Source organism: Paramisgurnus dabryanus, chromosome 1, assembly GCF_030506205.2.
Source record: "Paramisgurnus dabryanus chromosome 1, PD_genome_1.1, whole genome shotgun sequence".
NCBI lineage: Eukaryota > Metazoa > Chordata > Actinopteri > Cypriniformes > Cobitidae > Paramisgurnus > Paramisgurnus dabryanus.
Genome location: NC_133337.1, coordinates 34,726,047 through 34,742,355, shown reverse-complemented (window position 1 = coordinate 34,742,355; position 16,309 = coordinate 34,726,047). Strand labels below are relative to the sequence as shown.

The following is a 16,309-nucleotide window of genomic DNA, read 5'->3' as shown; positions in this document are numbered from 1 at the left end:
ATCTAATAGACGTCTACCATAGCCCAAGAATAGACGATACGTATAAGTTTAAAACAAATGAAAGCAAACACCTTGAACACCTGTTGACTTTGCCTACATGTTGGAATATCATACATCTTTAAGTTATTTTGGCAAAAATGGCATGTAACCAAATTCAAGGCTATTTAGGGTAGAAGTGGGTTACTCATAGCCGGTCTATATCGGGTCTATAGTTAGCCGTCATTTTAACGTCTTGGTTTTTGCTTGCTGGGTTGGGGGTTCCAACTGGTCTGTAGCTCCATAAAACATATGTTATATTTCTATAAATAGGTGGAGACATCACCTTCATTGCTAAGGTGGAAGCCAAAGACTTGCTTCGTAAACCAACCATTAAATGGTTCAAGGGCAAATGGATGGATCTGGCTAGCAAGACCGGGAAGCACCTGCAGCTCAAAGAATCATACGATCGCGCAAACAAGGTGATGTCGTGTTTAATGCTGTAATAACCACCCTTTTTTGAGTCAACTAATATTTATAAGTTGAATCAACTTAAAATTTTAAGGCAACCAGGAAACTTACTTTTTAACTCATTCCCCACCAGCCATTTTTTGAAAAGTTGCCTGCCAGCATTTTTTGTGATTTTCACCGAAGTTTCACAAAATGCCTTTCAGCATATTCTTCTAAAAATATATAAATACCCAAATATATAAAACGTAAGAACAGACTCTCTGCTTTCAAACAAACAAACAAAACGGGAAAAAACATTTCATCCTATCTATATTTTTTTCTCTGCTTATAAACTCTTAAACATGGATTTTTTCTTTAAAAATATATTTTTAGCAAAAAGCTGAAATAATTGCATTTTTATGAAGGAATTTTGTTAGAGATCAGATTCAGAACGATTATCAATACACAGAGTTTAAAATGAGTAAATAACGTTTTTGCTTCAGTTTTTTTTTTAGAAATTAGGTAAGTCCGCTAGTGGATAATCGCAGTATTGCAGATTAACTAAATATTAATCAGAAACAGGTCTTTTTTTATGCAAACATTTTCTCTTAATTGACGAGATAACTCGTCAATGGCAGGAAAAGAGTTAAGTTAAACCAACAAATCTTTTTTTGTTTCTCCTACTTCTGTAGATTCACACTTTTGAGATGCGCATCATCAAGGCTAAAGAGACTTATGCAGGAAATTACAGATGTGAGGTCACCTACAAAGACAAATTTGACAGCTGCTCATTTGACCTGGAGGTCAAAGGTCTGTTTTTTTGCTTTTTTAATATGGGGTTTGCATACATGTTATTCCTTTTATTCACATTTCTTTTGTGTTTTTAGAAAGCGCAGATTCTCAGAGCCTTGATATCCGTTCAGCTTTCAAAAGAAGGTAAAGCAGGATCACGTTCAATGGCAATATTATCTTCTATTAAGGGAAAAATTCATGAGAAATCAACGATTTGTAAAGATGTAGCCTTTTCCTAAATATTATCAAGCAATTCAAGTACTTGAAACTTTAGTTTTATAGCAAAAAGGTCCTAATATGTACCATTTTGTATACAGATGTGTAACTTTGTACCTTTAAGGTACCAATATGCACCTTTTAAGTACAAAAGTGAACTTTTTGAAAAGGTACCGCCCCAGTGACAACTTTTGTACCTTTTTTCTGGGAGTGTTTTATTTTATATTAAATTAAATGAAATTAATTCCTACTTGATTTATTATATGAAAATAATAAGCATTCACTTCCAGTGTAAATCTGAGGATAAAATATATCCTTTGAATGTGTAATAAATTAAAACAGGACGTTTTCTCCAAGTAATCCTCAACAAACCAATGGTTTGATGAATAGCAGGATTACCAGAAAGTTCTCAGTTAACAATTTGAAAGATGTTTTGATTTGTTAACAATCTGAAAGATGTTTACCAGCAAAACCAACCCTTCGACCAAACAACATCTCAACCAAACTAAGCCAATCCAAACCAATGTGTTGGATTGTCCGAAGGCAAATGCCTGCACTGGAAACTTCAACCAACAACAATGTGTTAGAAAGCAACGCATACTATCCAAGTTCATACTGCTCTCCCAAAACCCCCACACAACAACATTGGGAGATTCAGTCATGAGACCATTAAGATCATTCTTGATAGCTTGTGCACAAATCAGTTCGCCCAAAGCCAGTGGCCACAAAGCGAAAGGTTTTTTGTGTACAGCTCAATCCTGCATTAGACTCTAATGCACGGATTGCAGGCTCTTGCGTTGTTCTAGCATTGTTTGACTTTTGTGTTTGTGATATTTTGTGATTTACTTTCCATTAATCTCCTCTTGTTAACAACAGCACTGACGGCCAGGAGGATGCAGGGGAGCTTGACTTTAGTGGGCTTCTCAAACATAGGTGAGAACTCTAGCCTGGCCCCCAAGGGTCCAATTTTTGTTCTTTTTTGTTTTTTTTTGTTCTTAAGCCCTGACAAGGGTGTCTAATTCTTTTGTCTTTTTTTCACCGTTGTTAAAATCCAACAGTATCTTTTTACATTATTTAAAGAAACTATTTCTTTATACCATTGTGACATCACACACCTGGCAACAAATAAGAGTCTCTACCAGCATTGACGTCAAGCATGATGTCAACATCATATACAGTATGTTGCTTTCACAGTGCATTACCAAAATGTTGGTTATATATATTTTTTAAAAGTACGTTTTTGAGGTTGCCTTATAATTTTGAGTTAATTAAACTTAAAAATATTAGTTGACACAACAATGTTTACACTTTTTTGAGTTAACTAATATTTTTAAGTTGAATTAAGGCAACCAGGTAACTTACTTTATAAAATAATCCATGATACAGTACAGTACTGTACATAAACAGTAATAATCTAAAAAGCCATGAGAGGCAGTGCATATGTAATATATATATTTTTTTGGCTTGTTTTCGGTGATCAGTGGCAAAAGCGCTTAGATCAATACATCAATGTTAAATAAGCAGTTGCATTGATTAGTAATAATAAGGGATTTAGTTTATGTCTGTGGGTTGTTTGCGGCCGCCAGACAACGTAGCAACTTTGTACATTATTAACATTTTTCACTGACAACAATTTAAATCATTTAAAGCTGAATCATTATTAACGCCACCTTCATTTTTCGAGTTTTGCCCCTGGAAACATCTTTTTTCTTTTTGCTTTTAAGTTTGCTCTCAGGTAAAAACTGCACAGGTAAAGCCCTGCATAACGAAAAACAGTTCGAAAATTATTTTGGTTTTTCTTTTTCTCTTCCCCACACATTCAGACAGCAGAGGTTAGTATTGTAGGTAACTAAAGCATTAGACCTTATGAGCGGTGAGTATAATAATCCTGTAGCTTCCCAAGCATGTATAGGAGCTGTAATGTACAAACAAGAGTGTTGGCCTAGTGTAGTACGGTAACACTTTATTTAAACACAGCGTTCATAAAAGTTTCAGCAACACGACGAAATGATGGAAATGACCCTGACATTGCATCATTTACGAGTACGGTTGTTGGATCACTTTGTCATGAAGCTGTAAATAGTGTTATCACTACCTTTGTTAATGAATCAACAAGCAACAACAAGCATACAACTGCAAGTGGCAACCTTTAGTGTTCTTAATACCTGCCTGAATGACTGCAACTACAAGAAAACTACAAGCACACGTTAAAAACGTGAAAATAATAATGTTGTACTTCCTGACATTCGAGAAATGTCAGTGTAAAGATCGGTCTGAATGATGAACTAATTTAACAGTCTCACGTCCTGATCATGTTTAACAACTGTGTTATAACAACTCTATTCACTTCTAATAAACCCTAAACTTTAATCATAACCCTCATTCAAAAATAAACCTATGTAATACTCTATATGTTTAGACAGGATTCCTGCAAAGAGATGGGAAGAGTTTGGACGTTGCTAATTCTGAGTAGATTCATACTTCCGTTTTTAGTCATTTTTGCTTTGCACATTAATCATGAGTCCTGATACACATAATAACCCTAAAATAATGCACCAATAATGCATGCCATAATCCTTTTCAATTATAGCACAACTGAAATGTTGTAACTCGTTTTATTCCAAACGAGCATTATAAAGTGAATATATTTATAGCATAGGCTATATACACAGGAACACTGCAAAAAAAAGATTTTCATTAATTTTTTTTAGTATTTTTGTCTTGTTTTCAGTAAAAATATCTAAAAATTCGTAAATTACGATGCTTTTTTGATGACCAAAATGACCCAAGAAAATAAGTCTAGTTTTTAGACCAAAAATAAGAAATGTAAGTGATTTTGTGCATAAAACAAGCAAAAAATCTGCCAATGGGGTAAGCAAATTTTTCTTGAATTTAGTGTTTAAGAAAAATGTTCAAGATTTTTTGCTTTGCTTTTTTTATCACTTAAATTTGATATTTTTGGTCTAAAAACTAGACTTATTTTCTTGAGTCATTTTGCTCATCACGAAAAAGCATCTTAATTTAAGAATGTTATGATATTTTTACTGAAAACAAGACAAAAATACTAAGAAAATGTTTTCTTGAAAATCATTTTTTGCAGTGTATCGTTTAATGCATTTATTATTCCATAAATCCATAAGAGTTTTTTTTATTATTCGAAACATTTAGAGTTAAAAAGCTAAATGAATATATACTGTAAATGAAAACAAATGAAATCGTGCATATTCATTGATTTTGTCTTCCATGATTTTTCTTACAATATAAACAAACAATGATGTATACAAATACCGTCATTAATTTGTTTAATCCATCAACACATCTTAAAGGGACAGTTCACCCAAAAATTAAAATTCTGTCATATTTACTCACCCTTAAGTGGTTATAAACCTGTACAAATTTCTTTATTCTGCTGAACACAAAATATATTTTAAACTAAACTGTTTTAGAGCACCACTGACTTCCATAGTATTTTTTCCTACTATGGAAGTCAATGGTGCTCCAAAACGGCTCAATTACAAACATTCCTCAAAATACGGTATATTATTTGTGTTCAGCAGAACAAATAAATGTATACAGGTTTATTACAAGTTGAGGGTGAGTTGTTTTTATTTATTTTTGGGTGAACTATCCCTTAAACGGATGCGTTTAGAATCTGTATCCAATCGATGACCCATAGTAAATATAAAAAACCTGTGTCCTCCCCAACATTCTTTTATAAACACAGTACTGTACGTCCCACCCATGATCATGTGGTCCAACCCACCCTGTAAAACCAGCGAGCCATTTCTTCCTGTAACATCTCACCAATGACATACAGACACAAGTAGATTGTTTCAGCCCATCTCTTTGTGTGACATGTCCTGAGGAACCAAAGGCCAATAAGTGGTCTCCGTTCTCATATTAAAGCCTGTAAACACCTGGTTCCTCACCACATGTTAGGAGAACCTCTGCGATGACCTTTGACCTCACACTTTTTTAATTGCTCTGTGGCATCAGGGAACATAAGCAACAGGATGATACCCCCGAGGTGGACGTGTGGGAGATTTTGAAAAACGCCAGACCAGATCAATACGAGAAGATTGCATTCGAGTACGGCATTACTGATCTCAGAGGTCTGCTGAGAAGGCTTAAGAAAACCAAAAAGGAGCCGAAAAAGAGTGAAGGTGCTTATTTAAACGCGTTTCAGTTTGTCATTGTTATATAATGATTTAATTTTCAATATTTGTCATTATTGTAATGTAATAGTTAAACCAGTAACACTTTACAATAAGGTTGTATTTGATAACATTAGTAAATGCATTAACTAACACGAACAATACTGTATAGTTTTTTTTTAGCATTTATTAAGCATAATTCTTGTTAATGTCAGTTCATGTTGGTTCATGATGCATTAAAGGTGCAGTGTGTACATTTTACAAGGATCTATTGACAGAAATGCAATATAATATACATAACTATATTATCAGTAGTGTGTAAAGACCTTACATAATGAACCAATATGTTTTTATTACCTTAGAATGAGACGTTTTTATCTACATACACCACGGGTCCCCTTACATGGAAGTCGCCATTTTGCGGCCCCATGTTTCTACAGTAGCCCTAAATGGACAAGCTGCTCTACAGGACGTGTTTTGTCACTATGTTGTCTCGGACGATGACATGTTTGTCCAGTGGCGGCTATCGTAGCTTCACTATGTGTTTCGAAAGGGAGGGGTGAGCGGTGGACTGAGCCGTTGGTTGCAATTTGCAACCTCCTTTAAAGATTCAGTGTGTAGACTTTAGCGGGCATCGAGTGGTGAGGTTGTGTATTGCATCCCTACTTTTCGAAGCACATAGAGAAGCTATGGTAGCCGCACAGGACAAACATGTCATCATCTGAGACAACATAGTGACAAACGCTCTATAGAAAAGTTTGTCCGTTTAGGGTTACTGTAGAAAAATGAAGGCACAAAATGGTGGCTTCCATGTAAGAGGACCCGTCGTGTGTGTAGATAAAAACTGCTCATTTTAAGGTAATAAAAACAAAACAACAAAACCTTCATTTTGTAAGGTCTTTTATACCCCACTGAAAACACAGTTATAATTAATATATATATGTTAAAATTTACACACTGCACCTTTAACTAATGTTATCGGCTACAAATTTTGATTTTAAAAATGTATTATTAAATGTTGAAATTAACATGAACTAAGATTAATATATGCTGTAGAAGTATTGTTCATTGATAGTTCAAGTTAGCTATATGCATTAATTGTTAACAAACTCAACTATATTGTAAATTGTTACTGTAAAACCTTTTGAAGAATCGTTTGTTATATAGCTAATGAATTATTCAATTGTATTTGGTTAAATTACAATTTTAGTTGAAATGCTTTTTATTCTCTGCAAATTTTCTCGGTAGCATTTGCTAAAAGATTAGATCCTGCATATCAGGCTGACAAAGGTGGAAAGATCCGGTTAGTTGTGGACCTTGCCGACCCGACTGTGGAGTTAAAATGGTACAAGAATGGACAAGAGATTCGCCCTGCAACAAAGTAGGTCACTTTCTATTGCCACATGTAATTTTTTGTGCAGTCACACTGCGTTTCTTCCTTCGTTTATAAAAAAGAGGACACAAAAGTTTATTTGGAGATGACATACCCTTTGCACAGACACAGGTCAATCATCATTATTTCATATCTGGCAGACGTGTAACATTCTTTAAACCAAAATCTGTAATGTTAATTTTCAGAAATGTTTAAAGAAAGTTATGTGTGAAGCTCTCGAGCTACATTTGAAGTTTTAAATGTAGTGTACAACGAGTAATAACAAGTCTGTTAATCTACAGGGAAACTGCACTACCACCCTCACAGGTCTTTAATAAAATAACTACAGCTGATTCTGTGAATAATTCACATTTATAATCTGCAAAAAATGAGTCTCACTGTTGTCGTACATTTTATTTTTTACATGCTTTAAAAATGCTTGAATGTAATTCCCTCAGTATAAGCAAATCTATGAATTTGCAAATAAGGCTCCGCCTCTACTCAATTGAACAGCTTGGACCATAAATATGACTATGCTAATTAGTCCCCGCCTCCACCTTGTCATACGTGAATAAAAGAATAAAAGAGAAATGATGAATGATGATGATACGTGTAAATATATGCTAATTAGGGTAGTTTCAGACACATGCATAATGTGAACTGCGCATTTTAAGCGCTAATGTTTACAGGTTAAACTATTACACGCTGCATGTGAGTTCAGCACATGTGAGTTCATGAGACGACTTTGGAAAACTCAAATATTATGGATAAAATACTCAGCATCAGTAATGGTGTTAAAGGCGCAAAAGAGGATGTTTTTCGTTGACTGAGAATCCAAAAACGGTTACTGAGTTTTTTAAATGAGCGCATGCGTAAGAACAGCCTCCCTCCTTCACGGCTCATTTCTAGGGAACGCCTTCCAAAACTCGTGCACGAATATTTGAACACAAGTATTTGTTTACCATCGGCATATGCTGTGTCGCGTCAGTGAATTCATTATGTGAAATGATTTGATAATAAACAAATAAGACGTTAAAACGTTAGGTCAGTCGACGCTACTCCCATTTCAACTAGCATTTAGCAGAATGGTCACTGCCTTACAACTACAGTACAAGAACAACGTCAATATACTTGAATAACAGTACAACAATAATTATTCCCCAAAGAAAGAATAATCACTGTTACCTGTCGGGAAGAATTTTGCGAACTGCACGTCTGTCTTGACACCTCTCTGTTCCTTCATTGCTCTCCAGTTCCTTCAAATGTTTCTCCAATAACGACTTTGTTTACATTACGTTCTTCTGACAATTTTCTCCTATTCCCAGCGGCTTAAAAAAGTCTTTCTTTTGCGTCCTCCTTCGAGTTTCTTCTCTACCGTGGTGCAAATTCGAGGAGGAAAGCAGGATCGACAATGAAAACAAACCGAAACTTAAGACGGCGTTTCATGCGCTATGCGCATGCGTCACCTGTGTAAAGTTACTGGAGCGCGCACGTCTCTCACAAGGATCGTAATGGCAGTGATTGACAAGCCAGAGGGCCAATCGCTTATGCGATGACCGCATGAGCAATTGGATGATGTTTTTAAGGCCCTATCTTGTGCACAGATGACTTTTATTAATATTATTACTTTCAGTGCAGCTAATAAATAGTCTTTTATCATTTAGTAAAGACAGTTTCAAGTAATATTGCAAAAATGTATAAAACAAACATCCTCTTTTGCACCTTAAAATGATGAATTGGCACATGGGTTGTCTTAAAGCATATTAAAAACACCACGTAGACATATAAAGAACAGTAAACATTTGAATTTCACCACAGTGGGACTTATAATTTTGAACATCTCCCCTCTATATTTGCTCAGAGGTACTAAATTAAAGCCATTTGGGTGGTCGTTGCAGTTTTCTGGTCGCTTATCCTCAATAATGCTTATTCCACACTTCTCTGTTTTTCGGAGGATTTTCTCTCTCCCTCTCTCTCTCTCTCTCTCCCAATTGTAACATAGCATGATGTCTTTCTGTTCTTTCTGTCTGTTATGCAATGATGAATCCACCTTTCTACCATTACATCCACCTCCACCATCAACATCCTGTGTCCGGGTCTGTTCTGGTTCTTCCATTCACCATAAAGTAACCGAAAGTAAGTCTGCAACCTCTGGGACTTTGTATTCCTGAACCAATGAAGTAATCTCCATTGAACATTATGTTTGTGATGGAATGCTGATTTATCTATGCTAGGATTTGTACTCAATTGTAATGAAACAGGATGCATTCATGCATTCAAAAAATGCAGTGAAATGGATGAGAATACGTGAATGTGGTTAAAAAAACATTTCTTTTAACTTGACACTGTTGAATAAACAGGTCACAATGGTAAGCAAATGGTTAAAAAAATACAAAGGATATACATATACATTTAGCAGTTGCTTTTATACAGTTGTTTACAAAGTGGCTTTATTTCTTTAATGCATACGGTTTCTGATAAATAAATCAAGTAAAAGTGACACGTAAAAATAATAGCTTTGCTTTAATACTTTGTTTCATAGTAATAAAGCATGCAAGGTAAAAATAAATAACATTTGTGATCTTAATTCATAATAGGTAACAAATGAATTCTCTGTGCAGGTATATATTTGAGTACATAGGCACCCAGAGGGTATTGACTATTAATAATTGTCAGTTGAATGACGACGCTGCCTATTCAGTCTCGGCAGGGGAAGAGAAATGCACCACTGAATTGTTTGTGAAAGGTATGAACACCCTGACAGCCAATCACTGCTCAAAGAAAAGTTTGATTGACATAATCAACGACTCTGCAACCTCCTTGTTCTAGAAAGTATTTGATTGAATAATCTGATATACATGGATTAATTTACTTGTTATATAGGTTTTATTAAATAGTAAAAGGGAAAATCTGTAAATCCAGACTAAAGTCTCATAAACTAATTATGAGTTTAGGAGCATCAAAGTTTGATTTTACTTTAATTTCATTCTGACATGACTTTACTCAGATACAAGGTTATTTTTGCACAAAATGTTTCAAGACGATTCATTGCAGAAAACAGTAGCAGTCTTTTTTATAATCTAACCCATGTCTTTTCTTGTCCTCTTGCAGAATTGCCCGTGAACATAGTGAAACATATTGAACCTGTGAAAACCACAGTGAATGAGAGAATTGAACTGGAATGTGAGGTATCAGAGGAAGGGGCGAACGTTAAATGGTACGATTGTTAAAGGTTTCGTCTGTTTGCATTTCTGTATAACAAAAAAACCCTTTACTTAATATTCTTCTTGATGTCTATGTGATGCAGGATGAAAAATGGAGTGGAGGTTCCCACGGGGGTGCGATCGCGGTACCGTGTAAAAGTTGATGGGAAAAAGCACTCTCTAATCATTGAAGACGCGTCTTTAGAAGACACTGGCACATACTCCATAAAGGCCACTGGAGGAACCTCTGAGGCTAAAGTTCAAGTTGACTGTATGGAAATATAGTTTTTTCACTTATGGAAATATGAGGCAAAAAGCAGATCGATGAGACTTAGCAAATGCACAGTTGCATTCTTTCTATGCCTGAGAAAAAAAGTTAAAAAAAAATTCAAAATGTTTTGAAGCCTTTCAAGTATTATAATACTATATATTTAAACGCTAAGTTGCTGACCAAAAGCTAACATGAATTGCAGATACATTGACAGTTGCTAGTAGCTACACTGTCAGAAAAAAAAATGTCAAAAAAAGGTCCCTTGCTTTCACTGGGGCGGTATCCTTTCAAAACGTACACCTTTGTACCTTGTAAAGAATTGATATTTGGTACATATTGGTACCAAATTTATACATATATGTACCTAAATAGTACATATTAGAAAGGATACTGCCCCAGTGACAACTTGGGACAATTTTGTGACCATATTTTTTCTAACAGAGTATACAATTCAAAAAAATTAAAGTGATAGTTAACCCAAAAATGAAAATAATGTCATTAATGACTCACCCTCATGTCGTTCCAAACTCGTAAGATTCCATTCATTTTCAAAACACAGTTTAAGATGTTTTAGATTTAGTCCGAACTTGTTGACCCTTCATTGAAAATCTATGTACGGTATACTGTCCATGTCCAGAAAGGTAATAAAATCATCATCAAAGTAGTCCATGTGACATGGATGGGTCAGTAAGAATGTGTTAAAGCATCGAAAATACATTTTGCTACAAAAATAACAAAAATTGCAACTTTATTCAGCATTGTCTTCTCTTCCACGTCTGTTGTGAAGCGCATGCGCGAGACTAAAGTCACGTGACTACAGTGACGCGGATGATGTGTTATCCTCAGACATGTTTGTGAAGTTTTTTTTTCAAACTTACAGCGTGCGTCTCCCTCAGACTGTAAACGAAGCACGGACGCACAAAAAAGCTGGGGCGCACCAGATAACACGTCAGCCTTGTCACTGCAGTCACATGACTTTAGTCTCGCGCATGCGCTTCATAACAGACGTGGTATTTTTGGACCAAAATGTATTTTCGATGCTTCAACACATCCTAACTGACCCACTGATGTCACATGGACTACTTTAATGATGTTTTTATTACCTTTCTGGACATGGACAGTATACCGTACGTAGATTTTCAATGAAGGGTCAACAAGCTCTCGGACTAAATATAAAACATTGTAACTGTGTTCTGAAGATGAACAGAGTATGAAACGACATGAGGGTGAGTCATTAATGACATAATTTTCATTTTTGGGTGAACTTTCCCTTTAATAACACTGCCTTGTATTAAAGCTGCAATTTGAAATTTTTGTCTTTATATCGCCATGTCTGTTTGAACCATAAATTGCAGGCTTTACGTACTTAACTTTACGTTTGTTGAAAAACAAGTGTTAATAAAGGCTACATTATTATTTCTACAAAAACTTTTAATGAATTGAAACAGATTTAAAATTTTTGTCGGTAGCAGAAATTTTGTTCGTTCCACTTTATTAATGTTCATTTCTTTCCCCTGTTTTTCCTCCTATCATGGTGTTTATTGCTGTTCGATGAAACAGTGAAGCCTCTAAAGGTTTTTGTGGATCTAAAGGACGTAACTGTGCTGTTGGGTCATCCGCTTACTTTGAACTGTGAGATTTTCCCAGGAAATGTCCCTGGCGAGTGGTACAGGAATGGCCAGTTGCTCCAGCCTAGTGACCGCATCACCATTGATCACAAAAACAAGTATGTAAACTTGGCCAGAGCACCACCAAACCATCATCTTGTGTTTTACATCTGTTCATCTATTAACGTATATTACAATTACACCAGCTTATCATCTCAATCATATAATTGTATGCACCATATGCAGCATCCATTTTGCAGCCCAATTTTTCCAGCAGACTCTCATTAATTTCTCATTGGTTTTGGCAGGAATCACAGTTTCGGTGTCGAGACTGCAACGCTTCATGATGCTGGTGAATACACCTTTACTCCTGAGGGATACTCACAGTCGCTGACTTGCAAAGTGCACATCATCGGTACCAGCCTCAAACTGTTTTTCTCTTCTTTTCTCTTCTTAGCCTTAACTTCTTAACTAGTATTAAATATATCCTGGTTTGCAAATATATTCATTAAGCACCGAGGAAATGACATTGTGATTCATTTTGCAGATCCTCCGAAGGTGCATTTAGAGGCACTGAACGTCCAGGACAACACTGTGGTCATCGTTGCTGGAAACAAACTCCGCTTGGAGATTCCCATCAGTGGAGAACCTGCACCCAAAGTGATGTGGATGAAAGGAGAAAGGGTAAGTGGAGAGAACGGATAAAGGAAAATATATGGGCAGCTACAAGAGGAAAGGTTTTCTCTGAAAATGTAACAAATCTAGCGTATTCTAGTGTTATTAAGTGATCTTAAAAAAATAATGACTCACCCAGGTTTACTGGCTGTTTTAGGTGATCCAGGAAACAGGCGGTCATGCTCGTGCAGAGACATTTGCAGACCAAACCTGCCTAACTATTGATATAACAGAAAGAGAAGATACTGGAAACTATAAGATCATCCTTAAAAATGAGGCTGGAGAGGACACAGCCAACCTTAAGATTAAAGTTGTGGGTAAGGACTTTCTTCCAAAGGAAAATTTCTTTAATCTCTCTCCAAGTTTGTTTAGGAGGCACTGTAAATAATGTCATCATTTGTTTTTATCTAGACATCCCAGATCCCCCTGAAGCCCCTCTGGTGCCTGACGTGGGTGGAGACTGGTGCACTATGACATGGGAGGCACCACGCTACGATGGCGGTTCCCCCATTCTTGGTAAATCTTTTTTTGAGCATGAAAAGACATCAAAGGTCTCATATGGAATCCATAATACAATACAAAGAAATTGTTTAAATACAATACAATACAATAAAAATGTTAGCAGCTCCAATGATCTTTTCATCAACCAAATCTAGCTTTTCTGTCAAGCTGTGTTCAAAACCTACCACATTTAAAGTATCCTTCATCTAAAGTCCACCTGTGGTTGATAATTTTATATCTTAAAAGTCAACTTTGATTATCAAACTAACATCTTTATAAGTTTATACTGTAAAACTAATTTACATATGCATTAAAATCGCTTGAAAAAAGCTGTGGATACATGAATATGCAAATGAATATGTAGACTCCGCCCACACCACTAATCACACTAGCTTTGACTACCTTTTCCAATTGGCCAACACATTGTTGAGATTGGATACAGCATATTTGCGATGTACAGAGCGATTTCAAGACGCCTCTTTGGTTTTAAGGAGTTTTAGGAAGAAAACCGACAATTCTGTTGAATGACGCATTTTCAAATGGTTGGTTTTAATGTATATTTAAAACACCACATAAACATATAAACAATTAAAAACTTGATTTTCAACACATGTAAAATTTGACTTAAAGTTTTAAGGCAACAAAGATTAATCTACAGTAAAGTCCGATATTATATGTTTTATCACAAAATTGTGTTATTAACCGTCCAGCAAATTTGAATGATTAAAAAACGGTTAAGTTATTATATATAAATCAATTAATTTTGGCAAAATAGGCAGTTTTATCTGCTCTCAAACACTGGGGGCATATCGGCTTTTGACTCGGAACTACGCCTACTTGTGGGCAGTGGTGGCCGGTGACTTCTTTATTCGAGGGTGCTCGATATGAAGTTCGTCACAACATGTATGTAGCCCGTCATGCTTGTGGTTCCTTTTTTCAAAATATGTGTTCTGTGTGTCGAGTGATCCTGTGTGCATCACAAGTTTTGTCAAAATAAGTGCCTGCTGCAGACGCCTCTAAAGGGTTTATGATAAAAGAGATGCTTGCGTTTGCAAAATACTCGCATAATCTCATGCATAATCAGAGTTAACTTTTAAAGGAACAGTATGTAGGATTGTGGCCAAAACTGGTATTGCAACAACAAAACTTGTGGCTAAAACTGGTACTGCAATCACACAACTGGTGGCTAATACACAAAATGACAACATAAACATCAGTTGAGGGCTGCAACTCCACTTTTTAAATGACAATATCCTGGCAGGACTGCTGTTGCCAGTGATATAAGTATTTGAAATGAAAATGATTTCTTAATGTCTAGTGACATATCAGGGCCATTTTATGATTAATTGTTATAAATTTCTTACATAGGCCTACTGTTCCTTTAAGGGTGGTCTTGCGTGTATTAAGTAGCTCCAGACATATCAAACTTATGCATAACAATCGCACAAACCTGTCAGTAATTAAAAATATCAGCAAGACACCTTTAAAAATTGTTAAAGGTGTTACTTGCATTTTGCATTAAACGTAATGTTGATGTTCCTCAGGATATTTCATTGAGCGCAAGAAGAAACAAAGTTCCCGGTGGATGAGGCTGAACTTCGACCTTTGCAAAGAGACCACTTTCGAACCCAAAAAGATGATTGAAGGTGTGCCGTACGAGGCGCGGATCTTCGCAGTGAACGCCATCGGCGTCTCCAGACCCAGCGAACCTTCCAAACCTTTCACTCCCCTGGGTGAGTTTACGAACAGCTCCAGTAAAGAGTCGATGGGATTTTGCGTTATTTTGAATCAGTTGTCACAATAGTGACTATTATGTAACATAACATTCGGCGTGATACAATTTAAGCATATCCCGTTAGGCCAGTTAAAAACGCACAGAGCCTGTCCATTCCCTTTCGGGTTGCAAAGCAACAGGTGTTGCGGGCTTAAAGCAGAATCCAAAACATTTGGACTGACCTCTACAGGACAGTCATAAGATTTAGAAGATACCGAGTCTGGCTTTATAATGGCTGCCAATTCATCCAGGGATTATAGTGTTATGAGATCAGGTCCAGTCTCTGTCTGTGTGTTTGTGGGTACACGTGTGGCAATAACTCAAAATAATATATGTCTCTGAAATGTACTCAAATAATGTATGGTGACCATATGTGCTATTCTTCCTGCACGCGTCCTGGCCAGGATTTCGTGTTCGTCTTCCGGAAGTCGTATTTGTCGACAGCATACGTCATAGAGGATTATTATTATTATTACAGAAAAGCAACCATTACATTTAAAGGTAAGAATGAAACTAAGATTGTATGTCTTATGCTTTTAACTGAATGGCGTATGCTGTCAACAAACACGACTTATGGAAGACGCACCGAAATCCTGTCCAGGACGCGTCTGGGAAGAATGTCACGTATATATATATATATATATATATATATATATATATATATATATATATATATATATATATATATATATATATATATATATATATATATATATATATATAAGCTACATCAAATGCAGACAGAAATGCAGAAGTTGATCAGTTTTAATTAAATAAATAAAATGTAATTTATAAGTATTCGCTTGACTGGTTTCACTGGGAAGGTATCTTTAAAAAGGTCCTAATATGTATCATTTAAGGTACCAATATGTCCTATACCTTACCAATATGCACCCTTTAAGTACAAAGGTGTATTTTTTGCCCCATAACATCTTTTGTAGCTTTTTTATGCTATCAAAGGGGTGACACATAAGTACTGAGAATTTAGGATTCATGTTCATCTTCCACTTAAACTTTATCCTCCTCAAACAGTTCGATTTTAATACAGATTATAATAAAAGTAATTAAACTACAAATTATTAACTAGACATATCGACTGTTTAAGCAATTAACTACCCAAACTCTCCTTAGCTGTGACCAGCGAGCCCACTTGTCTAGTGGTAGATGATGTCACAGACACTTCAGTGACCATCAAGTGGAGGCCTCCAGAAAATATTGGTGCTGCTGGTCTTGATGGGTACCAGATTGAATACTGCCTTGAAGGAAGTAAGACTTTTTATTAAAATATACATGCTGTAATATAAAAGTCCATACAAGT

General features: G+C 35.8%; 1 protein-coding gene across 1 annotated transcript in view; it reads left to right on the top strand.

Annotated features, from left to right (window-relative positions):
- The window catches only part of mybpc1 (myosin binding protein C1), a 44,016-nt gene that overhangs the window by 16,356 nt on the left and 11,351 nt on the right, over positions 1–16,309 (top strand). Inside the window, exons 9-24 of the mRNA XM_073814738.1 lie at positions 310–458; positions 1,119–1,236; positions 1,314–1,362; positions 2,311–2,367; positions 5,431–5,597; positions 6,837–6,969; positions 9,582–9,706; positions 10,072–10,177; positions 10,268–10,434; positions 11,995–12,160; positions 12,350–12,456; positions 12,589–12,725; positions 12,874–13,033; positions 13,128–13,232; positions 14,762–14,950; positions 16,123–16,257. Of these exons, the coding sequence (XP_073670839.1) occupies positions 310–458; positions 1,119–1,236; positions 1,314–1,362; positions 2,311–2,367; positions 5,431–5,597; positions 6,837–6,969; positions 9,582–9,706; positions 10,072–10,177; positions 10,268–10,434; positions 11,995–12,160; positions 12,350–12,456; positions 12,589–12,725; positions 12,874–13,033; positions 13,128–13,232; positions 14,762–14,950; positions 16,123–16,257 (2,070 nt within the window). The remainder of the gene's footprint in view (positions 1–309; positions 459–1,118; positions 1,237–1,313; positions 1,363–2,310; positions 2,368–5,430; positions 5,598–6,836; positions 6,970–9,581; positions 9,707–10,071; positions 10,178–10,267; positions 10,435–11,994; positions 12,161–12,349; positions 12,457–12,588; positions 12,726–12,873; positions 13,034–13,127; positions 13,233–14,761; positions 14,951–16,122; positions 16,258–16,309) is intronic.